Source organism: Podarcis liolepis (assembly GCF_965112155.1).
Source record: "Podarcis liolepis genome assembly, chromosome: 5".
NCBI lineage: Eukaryota > Metazoa > Chordata > Lepidosauria > Squamata > Lacertidae > Podarcis > Podarcis liolepis.
Genome location: NC_139556.1, coordinates 86,934,408 through 86,947,084, shown reverse-complemented (window position 1 = coordinate 86,947,084; position 12,677 = coordinate 86,934,408). Strand labels below are relative to the sequence as shown.

Below are 12,677 nucleotides of genomic sequence, written 5' to 3'. Positions count from 1 at the left end.
TGGTTTCGCCAGAAGCGGCTTAGTCATGCTGGCCACATGACCCTGAAAAACTGTCTGTGGACAAACGTCAGCTCCCTCAACCAGTAAAGCGAGGTGAGCGCCGCAACCCCAGAGTCGTTCGCGACAGGACTTAACTGTCAGGGGTCCTTTACCTTTACTTTACCATCCTTATTATTGTCCAGTTCCGAGGGCCTTCTGCTAGTCTCCTCACTGAGAGAAGTGAAGTTACAGGGTTGCAAAAAGCAGCTTGCGGGTGCCATTTTGAGTAAAAAAAAATGGCCAGCGTGAAAAGGGTTAAGCAGTACCTCCTGATCAGGAAGGGGGAAGGGCAATTTAGTCAGGACACTGTTACATGTGTCTGCTGTGTAAGATCATTTAATTGTAGCATGTTCCTTATTTGTTTATTTAAATGTGTGAAGCAGTAAAAAATGGCAGCCCCCTCGAATCTGCAGCCTTAGGTGGTACAGTCTATTCTACCACTTCAGGATTATCACATTGCTCTGCTTCATACCAGCAACAGGGAAAACAGGGAAAAGAAAATGTATCAGTTTTGTTCCAGGATCTTACCAACATCACACCTGTCCCCAGTTGTGCCAGGCGGGCAAAAGCACTTTCCAGTAACTGGGTCACACCGAGTTGATCCTGCACACTCACAATGATGTTTGCATTTGTCTCCAAACATTCCAGCTGGACAACCTGAAAAAGCAGAGCATTGGCATATGCAATATATATATTGCCATTGTAAGAAAGACAATGCAGCGTAACTAAATAATTTGCCTTAACATTTCATTTAATACCAATACCTCTTGACAGGACTGCTTCCCATGTTCAGAAATTGCATGGCAAGCCAGTGTTTGAATCTAAAGCATCTTTAGCATAGCTAAACAGGCCCCAAGATGCTCCAGCACTTGGGCTGTCTTAAATAGGAAATTTACCTTTTTCACAGTGTACCCCTTGGAAACCTAGAGCACACACACACAGCCCAGTCGCTGGGAGACAAGTGGCTCCATTTTTACAGTTGCAGGGATACCGGCAGTTGAGACCATAAAATCCAGATGGGCAGGCTGAGAAGTGAAACGATAATGTTATTTCAGAAGATGCACCATTTTCACAGGATTTTGTCCCACACTAATAGTAATGTTGGAATGCTGGAAGAAGACATCTGAAGGCAGCTCTGTATAGGGACGTTTTTAAAGTTTGATGCTTTATTATGCTTTTATATTTTTTGGAAGCCACCCAGAGTGGCTGGGGCAACCCAGTCAGATGGGCAGGGTATAAATATTAAAATAATAAGATACTATTTATTATTATCATCATCATAACATATGAAGATCCTGCCAGATCAGGGCAGTGGCCCACATAGTCCAGCATCCTGTTTTCTCAGTGGTGAACCACATGGCTATAGTAAATCTACAAGCAGGATTGGAGCACAACAGCACCCCCTGCGGTTTCCAAAAAATACAGTAGTACAGTGGTACCTCGGGTTAAAAACTTGATTCGTTCTGGAGGTGCGTACTTAACCTGAAACTGTTCTTAACCTGAGGTACCACTTTAGCTAAAGGGGCCTCCTGCTGCTGCTGTGTCACCGCTGCACAACTGTGGAGACAGAATACAGCTCTAATGGCTAGCAGCCATTGATGGCCTTATCCTCCATGAATTTATCTAATCCTCTTTTAAAACCAACCATCACTGCCCCCTGTGGGAGCATGTTCTATAGTTTAACTATGCACCGTGTGAAGATTTGAACATTTCAGTAAGAGGATAGGCTGGTATGGTAGCTAAGTAGACCTTCATAGGAACTTGACTTATACCAAGTCAAAGCCATTCATCCATCTACCTCAGTATTATCAACACTGACCAGCAGTGGCTTCATAGGGTTTCAGATGGGGGGGGGGGCTGTCTTTTCAGCCCTACTTTGAGATTCTGGGGATGGAACTTGCACCTTCTGCATGCAAAGCCGATATATGGCCCTTCCAGTAATTTAAACTATACTGCTTCACAGATGCCTACATACATCACTCAATATTTTCTTCACTTAGCAGCAGAACATTTTGACAATTAGTTCTAAGGAGATGCAACAAGATATTAAAATTATGTCTGTGGTTATTCTTGCATAGGCATGCATTGTTATTGCCAAGCTAGCCTCTTGGCTTTGCTTCCTTGGCCGATGACTTACTGTAGTTGCAGGAATGTCCGTAATAACCTTCTGTGCACTGACAGCAGCCAGTAAACCGGTTGCAGGTTCCGTTATTCTGACAAGCGCAATCTAGCTGACAATCAGAGCCATATTTTCCAAGAGCACATTCTGCGGGGGGGAAATGTCCAGAAAACCTTACTAATCTAAACAATGCTCCCCTGCTAAACAATCACAAAGCAACAGGAAGATCTGAGAAATATTGCAAACTCAAACCCTGCTGCTACTTCTTTCAGATTAAATGTGATTTTACATAGCTGAGAACATTGCAAACAAAACTGTTTCAAGTATCTGGAGAGTTTCAAAAGCATTAGTAACAAACCACATCTCTTTTATCGTGAGGTTTTGGGGTAGTTTTGTATCTTCCCATGAAATGTTCTCAGCAGTTATATCCATGAGTTCACACCAGTGACTACTACTCTACGAACCAATAAACTAAGCACAGCGTAATTTGGTCGTTTATAATTGGGTGGTCTGGGTGAAGAGAACTGCACCATAAATCCCATGCAAATATGTAGGGAAAATGCTTGTCTGTAAACAATGCAATGAAGGAGAAAAGAAATACTACCTTTCTCACAGTAGCGTCCTGTCCAGCCAAGTCCACAAATGCAGGTCCCATTCACGGGATCACAGATGCCACCATTCTTACACAAACATTTTAGCTGACACTGGGGGCCATATCTTCCCTGGGGACACACTATAGTAAATTAACAAAGTGGTTTTTTTAAAGAAGAAACAATAATTTAGTGCAACACAAAAATGAATGCCATAGCTAAGGGAGACAATCTCCATTCCCTGGACAGCTTCCCACTATACAGGAGAAGCAGGAGACTTCTGGTCTTTCAGGTGTTGTTGGGAGTCCCCACTCCCATCAACCCCATCAAGGATGGTTGTGGTTGTAGTCCAGGAACCACATCTGGAGGGCCACAGATTCCCCACTTTGCTCAAAACAATGAAATTGTAAAAGACAAGCAAATCTGTACTTCAAGCCAGGAGAAGGGACTGTAACATGGACACACAAATAAAGAAAAGGATGAAACCATGGATTGTTGATGGGGTGATAGCCAGATTCCCCAGTGCACTCTGAATGTGAAGCTGTCTTCTACAAAGTCTGAGTAATGGACCATCTAGCTATGTCAGTATTTGTACTGATTAGCTGTAGTGCTCTATGGTTTCAGGCAGGAATCATTTGCAGCCTTGAGATGTCAAGGATGGAACCAGAGACCTTCTGCATGCAAAGCAGTGAGCTACAGCCCTTGCCCATGAATATTTTTCCTCAAAGGAAACTGAAGGTTAAGGCAGGAATGAATGAAAGGATTTTTAAAGCCCATTCGTTCTCACAGGGATGATTTTACCCTTGCTCTTTCCATACGATCTTTATAAGACAGAGGAAGAACTTTGGTAAAACAAATTAAATGGATCAGAATACATTTTAAAAGAACCATTTCTTTATGGAAACACCATTGAGCTTGGGATGGGTGAGACAACAGACAAGAGACAGAAGCAGGTAGGAGGCAATAGCATGACAGTGGTATTGAAACTTTTGCATGCATTAGCCTCCAAGATTGGAAACTCTGACCATTCTTGAGGGAGTACAGACATTTATTAATATTTTGCATTTGTTCCGGCTGTTTAAAAGCTGATCATCTCATACATTGAAGGCAGTTGGGTCCAATTCGGCCAGGTGGACAGTAGCACTTGCCCGTCACTGAGTCACAACGTCCTTCACCACAGGAGCAGAATAAGGCACAGTCCTTCCCATAGTGATGCTCTGGACAAGCTAAAAGGAAGAAAAAAGCAACATGGTTTGCCAGCTCATTGCAAAAAGTTAAATCTGCAAGTTCCTTTTCTTAGGAGAAGGCTGTTCTTTTTACTCTACTAAGGCTGTGTACCCAACACAGACTTAAAACACATTCAGAGAATTTAACCCCCCCCCCCATTTCCTGGAAGCTGCATTTTGTTAAGGGTGCTGGGAATTGTAGCTCTGGGGAGGGCAGGCTACAGTTCCTTACATAGTTTTGGGTGGGCAGAATGTGCCCTGAATGTGCTTTAAAAGCATGGCATGTACACAGCCTGTTTGCTAGAAAATATTTAGCATCGTTAGACATTTTGTGTTAAATAAGCCCCACTGCTTCCTCACCAGGGGCTGGGATTGCTCCATGTTTAAAAGTGTGCCAGCAACTGTAGTCATTGTGATATATGGAGCTCACTTCCTCATGCCCAGTGCATGGGCTGCCCGCAGACATTTGATTGGCTACTGTGGGAAACAAGACACTGGCCTAGAGAGGCACTTACTTTTCCCACAGTCCGCTCCGATGAAACCAGGCAGGCAGTCACAGGCTCCTGTCACAGTGTCACAATGCCCTCCATTCAGACACTGACATGCTTTCCGGCAATGCGGGCCGTATGTTCCTTTGGGGCATCCTGTTGAAGTCAGGAGAAAGCATCTCTGAGAAAAGCCATTCAGTGCAGAAACCTGGGCTGTGTAGACACAATGCATTTCAAGCAAGTGGCCTCTCCTCACAAGAATTCTGGGAAATGCAGAAGCTACAGTTCCCAGGATTCTTTGGGGGAAGTCATGCGCTTTAAATGTATGCAGTGCATGCAGCCTTGGGTGTGATCTTGGCAGCCCTGGTTTACTCCAGTCACATAAAAACAACAACTGGGTGGGTCCTGATTTTAGAACAAAGGGGCCAAATGGATGACAGTAGACTACTTTTTCTCATGCTTATCTTCCTGCAATTCCTCCACTCACCCAATACTTTCCCCTCAACTAAGCTCACATCTAGGCTTCAGCTGAGGGGAAGAGACTGCAGTGAGAGCTTTATATATGACTGGGGATCATCCAAGTTCAGACCAAATGGTTTTCCTCCATAATTTCTTAGGGGTTTTTTATGCCACCAGCCTCTTGGCTTCTGAGCCAGGAGAACCCCAACATTGAGTCAACCACAAGAATCAAGGTGGCTCTCTTACCTAAAAGACCAGCACCAGCTTTTTAGCCCAACAGGGCCATGCAGCCTCCATCGCGGGTCAAATCCACACCTCACAGCTAAAGAACACAGTTTCTCCTAAAGAATCCTGGAAACTCTGGTTTGTTGAGGGTGCAGGGATTTATAGCTCTTTGAGAGGCAAACTACGATTCCCAGGATTCTTGGGGGAGCGAGAGATATGCTTAAAATGATATGGTGTGGATCCATATCATCATTGCAGCAGGCAATATTGAACCTACCAGGCTCACCACTCTGAAAGGACCACTTCATAGCTACTCTCACATCCTTCAATAGGTACCACCTATATCCTGAATGTGTCATAGTTTAAACAGGGATGTTTATTAGCATGCTTTCTCTCTTTTGAATGCTTGGAAAACAAAAGTTTATCTGCCCCCCCCCCCCCCCGCAATGAGTTTAGTTGCCCAGTTGGTTGGAGACCAAGGAGACGTGAATTCAAAAAGTAACCTTGAGTCACTGCAATACCGAAGAAATCTCTTTTGCTTCAAATATACAGTCAACAACCGATCAAACAATCTGAGTAGATCAGTTTTCCTCTCTCTTTTGGCAATTTAAAGACACACACATAGGGAGACAGAGAGAGAGACTTGAATTCTGCTGCTTTTGGTGTCTATATTTGAAATCTCGGTTCCTGGCAGAGAAAACTGAATCACTCCAGCATCCTTTTTTAATATCTACCAAGCGGATAGAACACACCCTTCATATAATGACCTCATTTGGCTTGTCTTGCGATGAATGTCTCTTTCGCCCACCACACTTCCCTTCTGGTCACTAGTTGGCTTTTGTTTAAATAGTTTGCTATTTACTCTGCATCAGACACCTGAGTCTGAATCTCCCCCCCCCCCCGCCCCACTCCCTTGTCCCCACAACTCTTACTTGGCAAAGCTCATGGAATTGTTTTCCAGTTCACACTGACACCGTTTTGTTCCATGACTGGAAATGGTTAGGGCAATTCATATAATCCTTCCTCTTACTAGTAAACTTACCCTCCTAACTTGCTATATATTTCAGTTCAACTGCGAGCAATGGATCACACACGTCTGTGGCCAACATTTAACTCAATTATCATTTAATACAGCGCCCTTGTCTGTTCCCACTTTCCCAAAATGGGCTGTCTGAAGACGGCGCGGCCAGTTCACACACAGCCCTGCCGTTTTCGTATGCTAAGCACCCATAAAAAGAGGGTTTCAGCTTCCAACTGCCAGTTATCTAATAAAGACATTTTCTAATTTAACAGTTTCCTGTGTATCTGTGTTATGTTTTTTTTTCTTCTGGGAACTGCAGGAATGGCAGCCAACCCTCTAAGTCATTTCCTGATTTCTTCCTTCTGGCCTGGATTAGTCCTGCCATGACCATCAGTTCTTAAATCCTTTCACAGCAGTAGCAAGTAGTGGGGGCTTTCCTTACCAACACACACACACACACACACGAATGATCTGCAAGAACAAAACCAAACTCCACCCCCCACAAAACACACACATTTGAAACACCACCATTGCTGCAGTCAAGGATAGGACATTGCCTGTTTCATGTTTTGCTCTGGTTATAAAGTGTTTTTGAAAAGTTAAAGCTGGAAATTGGGGGGTTTTTTTGGTTCATCTAGGGTGGTGGTGCCCTCTTGCGCCCCCATGGATGAGCATGCTCCCAATTCTCTCTTTTTCTCCCACCACCCTCCACACACTGTTTGATGTTCCCAGTAACAGCTTCCTTCTGGAACCCAGATGTTCTGAAGACCCATAGCGCAGTTCGGCTGTCAAAACTGAAAGATCACCTGAGATCTACTGAAAAAAACGATGAGCCAAATTAGCACATGTGACAGCAAATGCATATTTGCAACATGCTTGGATTAAAAATAATATAATAGTAATAAAAAGCAAACAGCATCATCAGCTGAGAAGGGTTATTATTCATGGAACTAACAGGCAATTTTACCCTTTTCTCCTCTGCTGTGGTCCTAAGGTGAATCTCAAACTACTATTTGCTTTAAGGGAAAAATCACACATTGTTGCAGCTGAAGCAGACATGGTTGATTGCCACACTCACCCATAGTCAACCCTCTGGGAATGGCCTGTCAAAGTAGGTGTGGTCGAGATATAAAAGCAGCATCTGAGTATCACAGTTTTTTGTGGCCCTCCTAGCACCCTGCCCAACGTGTCCATTTGGGGGACAGGACTGAAGGCCACACGGACCCATGGTCACAAATCTCTGCTTAAAAACCACCTAGGAAGGAGAGTCCACCACCTGTTGTGGGAGTCCCCTCCACAGCTCTTAATGTCAGAAAGTTCTTCCTGGTGTTTAGTCAGAATCTCCTTTCTTGTAACTTGAATCCATTGGTTTGGGTCCTAGCCTAGAGACTAGGAGAAAACAAGCTTGCTCCATCTTCCTTGTGACAGCTCTTTAGACATTAATTCCTCTTAAGAAGGAATTAAGATGATTGTGGAGCTACCACTGAAATCAGCCAAGTTACCCCCCACCCCATCCTAACACTTTGTTCAACTGATCAGTGTCCTGGTATCATTATGGTGCCTCCTTTTCCAACCAGGTCCTAGCATCACTGGGGTTGGGGGAACAGGAGTCTGGCTTTTTCAGCATCCGTTCCTGGTCTCTTTAATGTGTAGCTCCACCCTTAACCAATGCTTGTTGCCATTCAAACACCTTGTTTCGGTGTGCCTTTCATCTGGACACAGCTGAGTGATGCCATGACATTTACTGCTCACTAGAGCAAATTTAGATGTTGGGGTGTGTTGCTATCGTGCATCAGACATATATGCCCTTGCACTGATTTATGGGTGAATAAAACGATTCTTATTGCTAGGCTATCTGCTTCCTTTGCTCCCTGCCAAGACACTATTTCAATTCTTCACTCCAAAATTCGAGAACATGAAAGCCCAGTTGCTCTTGGCGGCTAAAAGCCTCTGCTTACCAGCCAGCTACACCTTTTATGGATAATTTCTTGTGCTGCTTTTTCTCTCTCCCTCTCATAGTACTATAAGTATAGCAATTGTTGCCAGGAAAGGTTTCCAGCCCTATCCAACCACATGCTGGTTGGACTCAATCCAGCTCAAGTTCTTTGGGAGAGGCTTTGTACACTCCCAAACTAATTTTTTTTTTTTTAAGCATACTAAATGTTCCTGCCCTGGAGATAGTAGACTCATAGAATTGTAGAACTGGAAGGGTCCCCAAGGACTATCTACTTCAACCCCTGCAATTCAGCAATATGTGGGGGATTGAACATGCAACCTTGGCCAAACCAGGCTAATGGTTTGACCACAGGGGTCCCTTTTTCAGCATTAATCTCCAACCAAGCACCAATGTTCTATGATGCATGAAGCTGCCTTACACTAAAACAGACTGTTGGTACATCTAACCCAGCGGCAGCCAACACAAGGTCCCCTGCAGATGTTTTTGGACCACAGTTGTCATCAGTCCCTGCCAGCATGGCTGATGGTCAGGGATGGTGGGAAATGCATCTCAACAACTTCTAGAGGGTACCACCTTGGCTATCTCTGACCTACCCTAATATCCTCAGCTCAGAGGGCCAACCTAAATATTACACAAAGAAGCATGTGAACAGATTGTTGCTCTTTTCAGGTAAGGTTCGATGACATGCCAGCAAATTCAGGTCGTGCAGTTATAGTTAACTGGGAGGTCTCCTGCAACATACCCACTTTCCCCAAATTTCTAGCTTTTTGTGATAAGTGACTGGAAAACATGGAATAATAGTCGATTTGATAACATCATCTAACCTCTACATAGACAAATAAAAATGAATGCTCATTAAATAGCCAATGCCATCAAAAACCTTACTGCAAAAAAATAAAGGTGAATGCTCAGTAAACTGCTTGGAAGTGCCCATTCTTGAGAGGCATCTAGCTTGGTCCTGTCTAGTAATTTGTTCTTCATGATCTCAGGCATGAGTGTTTCCTAGACCGGCTATCCAAGACTAAAGAGGAAAACCATGTATTCTGCTACTGAGATGTGTTTTCAGTAGTAGAGTCCATAGATACACAGGTTCAGGCATGCTCATGCAGAGCAAAGATATGATTTGGGAGTGGAGAATCCTATTTCTTTCATTTCCTCCATTCTCTCATTTAGCTTGCCCAATGCACTGAGTCATCCATAGGAAGGAGCAAGTTTGGCTGTGTTTGGTACAGATGTCAATGTGGGACACATGGGGCTACCATGTTCTCAGAGGATCTTCCAGTTATGCTTCCTTGCAGATGTCTTCTCTCCTCTCCTACTCCTCTTGTCACCATTTGCCAAGCTGCTGTTGCTGTGAAACCATCATTCCAGTGGTGTGAGCCTTCCACAAGAACCTTCCATCAGTAAGATAAACAGATGGTGTCCAAGAACAGTGCAAATATCCTTTTCATGAGCAGTAAGGCTTTGTAATAAAGCTAGCCAGGGTCGAACGAAGCATCTTCCAACAGTTAATTAGTATTATGATCTACTGAAAAGTAGCAAATCATTAAATTAGTTTCTGCTCTTGTAAATATGAACAACTGACAAGGAGAAATGTATGTGCCTGTTAAGTCCCATTGAAATAAACAGAATGTAAATACTTGTCATGCTGTGCTGGACTGCAACTGCAGGACGCAATCCATCTGCAATTACTATATTATGTATTTCACACTGTATGCCCTTTTATTGGACTGAAAGCTTCATGGGACCAATCCACAGGACTTGATCTGGAAATATCGTGCAACTTCGCAGGATCTTGTAGGGCAGGAGTAGGGAACCAGTAGCCCTCCAGATGTTAAAGCTATAGTTTTCCCAGTAGTGATGTATGGAAGGACCATAAAGAAGGCTAATCGCCAAACAATTGATGCTTTTGAATTATGGTGCTGGAGGGGAGACTTGAGAGTCCCATGGACTGCAAGAAGATCAAACCTATCCATTCTGAAGGAAATCAGCCCTGAGTGCTCACTGGAAGGACAGATCCTGAAGCTGAGACTCCAGTACTTTGGCCACCTCATGAGAAGAGAAGACTCCCTGGAAAAGACCCTGATGTTGGGAAAGATGGAGGGCACAAGGAGAAGGGGACGACAGAGGATGAGAAGGTTGGATAGTGTTCTCAAAGCTACCAGTATGAGTTTGACCAAACTGCGGGAGGCAGTGAAAGACAGGAGTGCCTGGCATGCTCTGGTCCATGGGGTCACGAAGAGTCGGACACGACTAAACAACAACAACAGCCCTCCAGATACTGCTGGACTACAACTTCCATCATCCAGGACTGATGGGAGTTGGAGTCCAACAATCCTTGCTGTAGCAGTAGTGTGAGGGAGGACACATTTACCACCACTCCTCCAGCCATGGTTTCCTATGTTTGCTGCAAATGGGTGCAGGTAAGCCTTCCACCTTTTTGTAAAAGAAAAGTCAAATTTCTGTCTACCGTTTTAGAGGCAGCCCTGGATGTATGCTCAGCCAGTTCACAGTGGCATGCCTATCAATTGCTGAGTGGGGCATCAAGGGTTGACTTGCATGTGTGAATGGCCTATGGCAGCTCAAACACCACAGGGAGAATGCTCATATCATCCCATATCAGATCACTGCTTTACAATGGCACCTTAAAGACCAACTAAGTTAGTTCTTGGTATGAGCTTTCGTGTGCATGCACACTTCTTCAGATACACGAAAGCTCATACCAAGAACTAACTTAGTTGGTCTTTAAGGTGCTACTGGAAGGAATTTTTTATTTTGACTATGGCAGACCAACACGGCTACCTATCTACTGCTTTACAATGGTGGTTGTTCACACATTCAGTAGCTGCAAAGACACAAAGCAAGCAATGTGCATGCATGTGTGAACTCACCTAATGTCTTTAGCCCTGGGCTAAAATGCCCTGTCTTCCTGTAAGATCAGTGCAGAAAGCATGGGGCATACCAGAATAACTCCCAACTTATGTACATCACACACAGCCTGCCAGAAAAAAAAAATCCAGGCTGTGAACTAAAGGGAAGGTGTTTTATTCTTAGAAGAGGATGCGGACAGCAAGAAGAAAATGCTAATTTAAAGCTGCAAATAAAAAGATAATGAATTATAATCCTCCTTTTTAGCCAGATCAGTTCGTGCTTCTTACAATTCATCATCTTTGTTCCACTCCACAAATCATTTCACTGAAGTCACTGTTAGACACATGGCTTTGCTGATTTTTAAAAAAAAGTTATTATGAAGAAAGTCTTGGCCAACTGGTGGTATGTCCTTCAGGTTACTCTGCATTCCTTGACTCAGGACAGCAATTTGTTTTAATTTGATTGTTTCTGTGAAGGTTGTGCAGTGTAAAGGCTGACTTTAACAGATTGCTTTTGATTTATTGTTACTTGCAGCATGTCTTTTTTATAACCACCATCCGCGCTCAGTTGAATGCTTTGAGCTTTTGGGAAACTTTTTGGGGGTAGTGTGTGCGAGTCAGAGGCAATGGAAGATACGTGAAACAGCTTTTAGAGATGTGTGAAATACTTCTCCCTACAAACTTTTAATTTTACCAAAAATATTTTGACTTCCCTTTAAATTCCCAGGGACATTATCTCTGAAGTGTATGCAGTATCTAATTTTCCTTTGCAGTAGCAACTCTCATATTCACTATCAGAAATAAATATCAATGTCACTTGATAAGGAAAATTAGGCCAAGCATATTTCCTAAATCAAGAAGATACACCCAGCTTGTTTTCTACGCTGCCAACTGTACTGTACACCCTTTTACAGAAGAGATAATCAATTACAGCCATTTAAAGTCTGTGATAAATATGCTGATTGATTCATCATACCAATCCACCAATTAATGCTTTTAGCACTAATAAAATTGTTAACGGATAATTGGGAAAGAGTCCTTTACCCAGCAGAATGTGCTTTGCAATAAATTCTTCCCACCTATAAATCAGTCCTTTTATTTAAATTTATATCCCACCCTGTCCCATAGGCTTAATGTGGTTTAGAACATTTTAAAGTGAAAAACGACAGATAGAGTATAAATATGCACATAAATATATACTAAACCTGGGTTTGCCAACTCGCAGCCTCTATCTCTTAAATCTATAACCCTGTGTGATTTGTAAATTTAGATGCAGTACCAATTTGTAAATGTTATCAACCCTGGTTGCACAGATTTTTTAAAAAGCATTTCCACAGCCGTTTTAAAGCAAAGTATGACACCAGACATGTAGACCAAGACAGCAGTTGTGGATAGAAATTTCCTTCTGCACTGCGCTTGAAAATGCACACTTTGGAACAAACTATCTGAGTTTATTAATATCGGCTGTCAACATGGAGAGGAGTAAACCCACATGCACAAACAAGAACCACTCACCGCATGGAATTAAGTGAAATCATTTTGCAGTGGCTGTGCCACATCAAAACAAGCGTGAGATTTGGGCCTGGTAATCCCCATTTTACAGATGAAGAATTGAGGCTGGGCAACATGGTCCGTGTGAGTTCATCACTGACCAACAATTAGTACCCAACGCTCCGAGGTCCA

The 12,677-nt window shown here is 43.3% G+C and overlaps 1 protein-coding gene and 1 long non-coding RNA gene across 4 annotated transcripts in view; one reads left to right on the top strand and one right to left on the bottom strand.

Moving 5' to 3' along the window:
• Nucleotides 1-12,677, bottom strand: part of LOC310707446 (uncharacterized protein) — a 214,180-nt gene that overhangs the window by 5,884 nt on the left and 195,619 nt on the right. Inside the window, 6 exon segments of the mRNA XM_083504656.1 lie at nucleotides 568-696; nucleotides 936-1,064; nucleotides 2,177-2,305; nucleotides 2,763-2,891; nucleotides 3,849-3,974; nucleotides 4,490-4,618. Of these exon segments, the coding sequence (XP_083360782.1) occupies nucleotides 568-696; nucleotides 936-1,064; nucleotides 2,177-2,305; nucleotides 2,763-2,891; nucleotides 3,849-3,974; nucleotides 4,490-4,618 (771 nt within the window).
• Nucleotides 1-12,677, top strand: part of LOC310707481 — a 57,369-nt gene that overhangs the window by 35,808 nt on the left and 8,884 nt on the right. The window contains exon 3 of one of the 3 annotated variants that reach the window (XR_014526491.1): nucleotides 9,298-9,912. The exons of 1 other annotated variant lie outside the window; for it this stretch is intronic. This is a non-coding gene — a long non-coding RNA (uncharacterized lncRNA). Of the gene's footprint in view, nucleotides 1-6,899; nucleotides 7,068-9,297; nucleotides 9,913-12,677 lie in introns of those variants that run through there. One more of the 3 variants, XR_014526492.1, reaches the window with a different exon arrangement.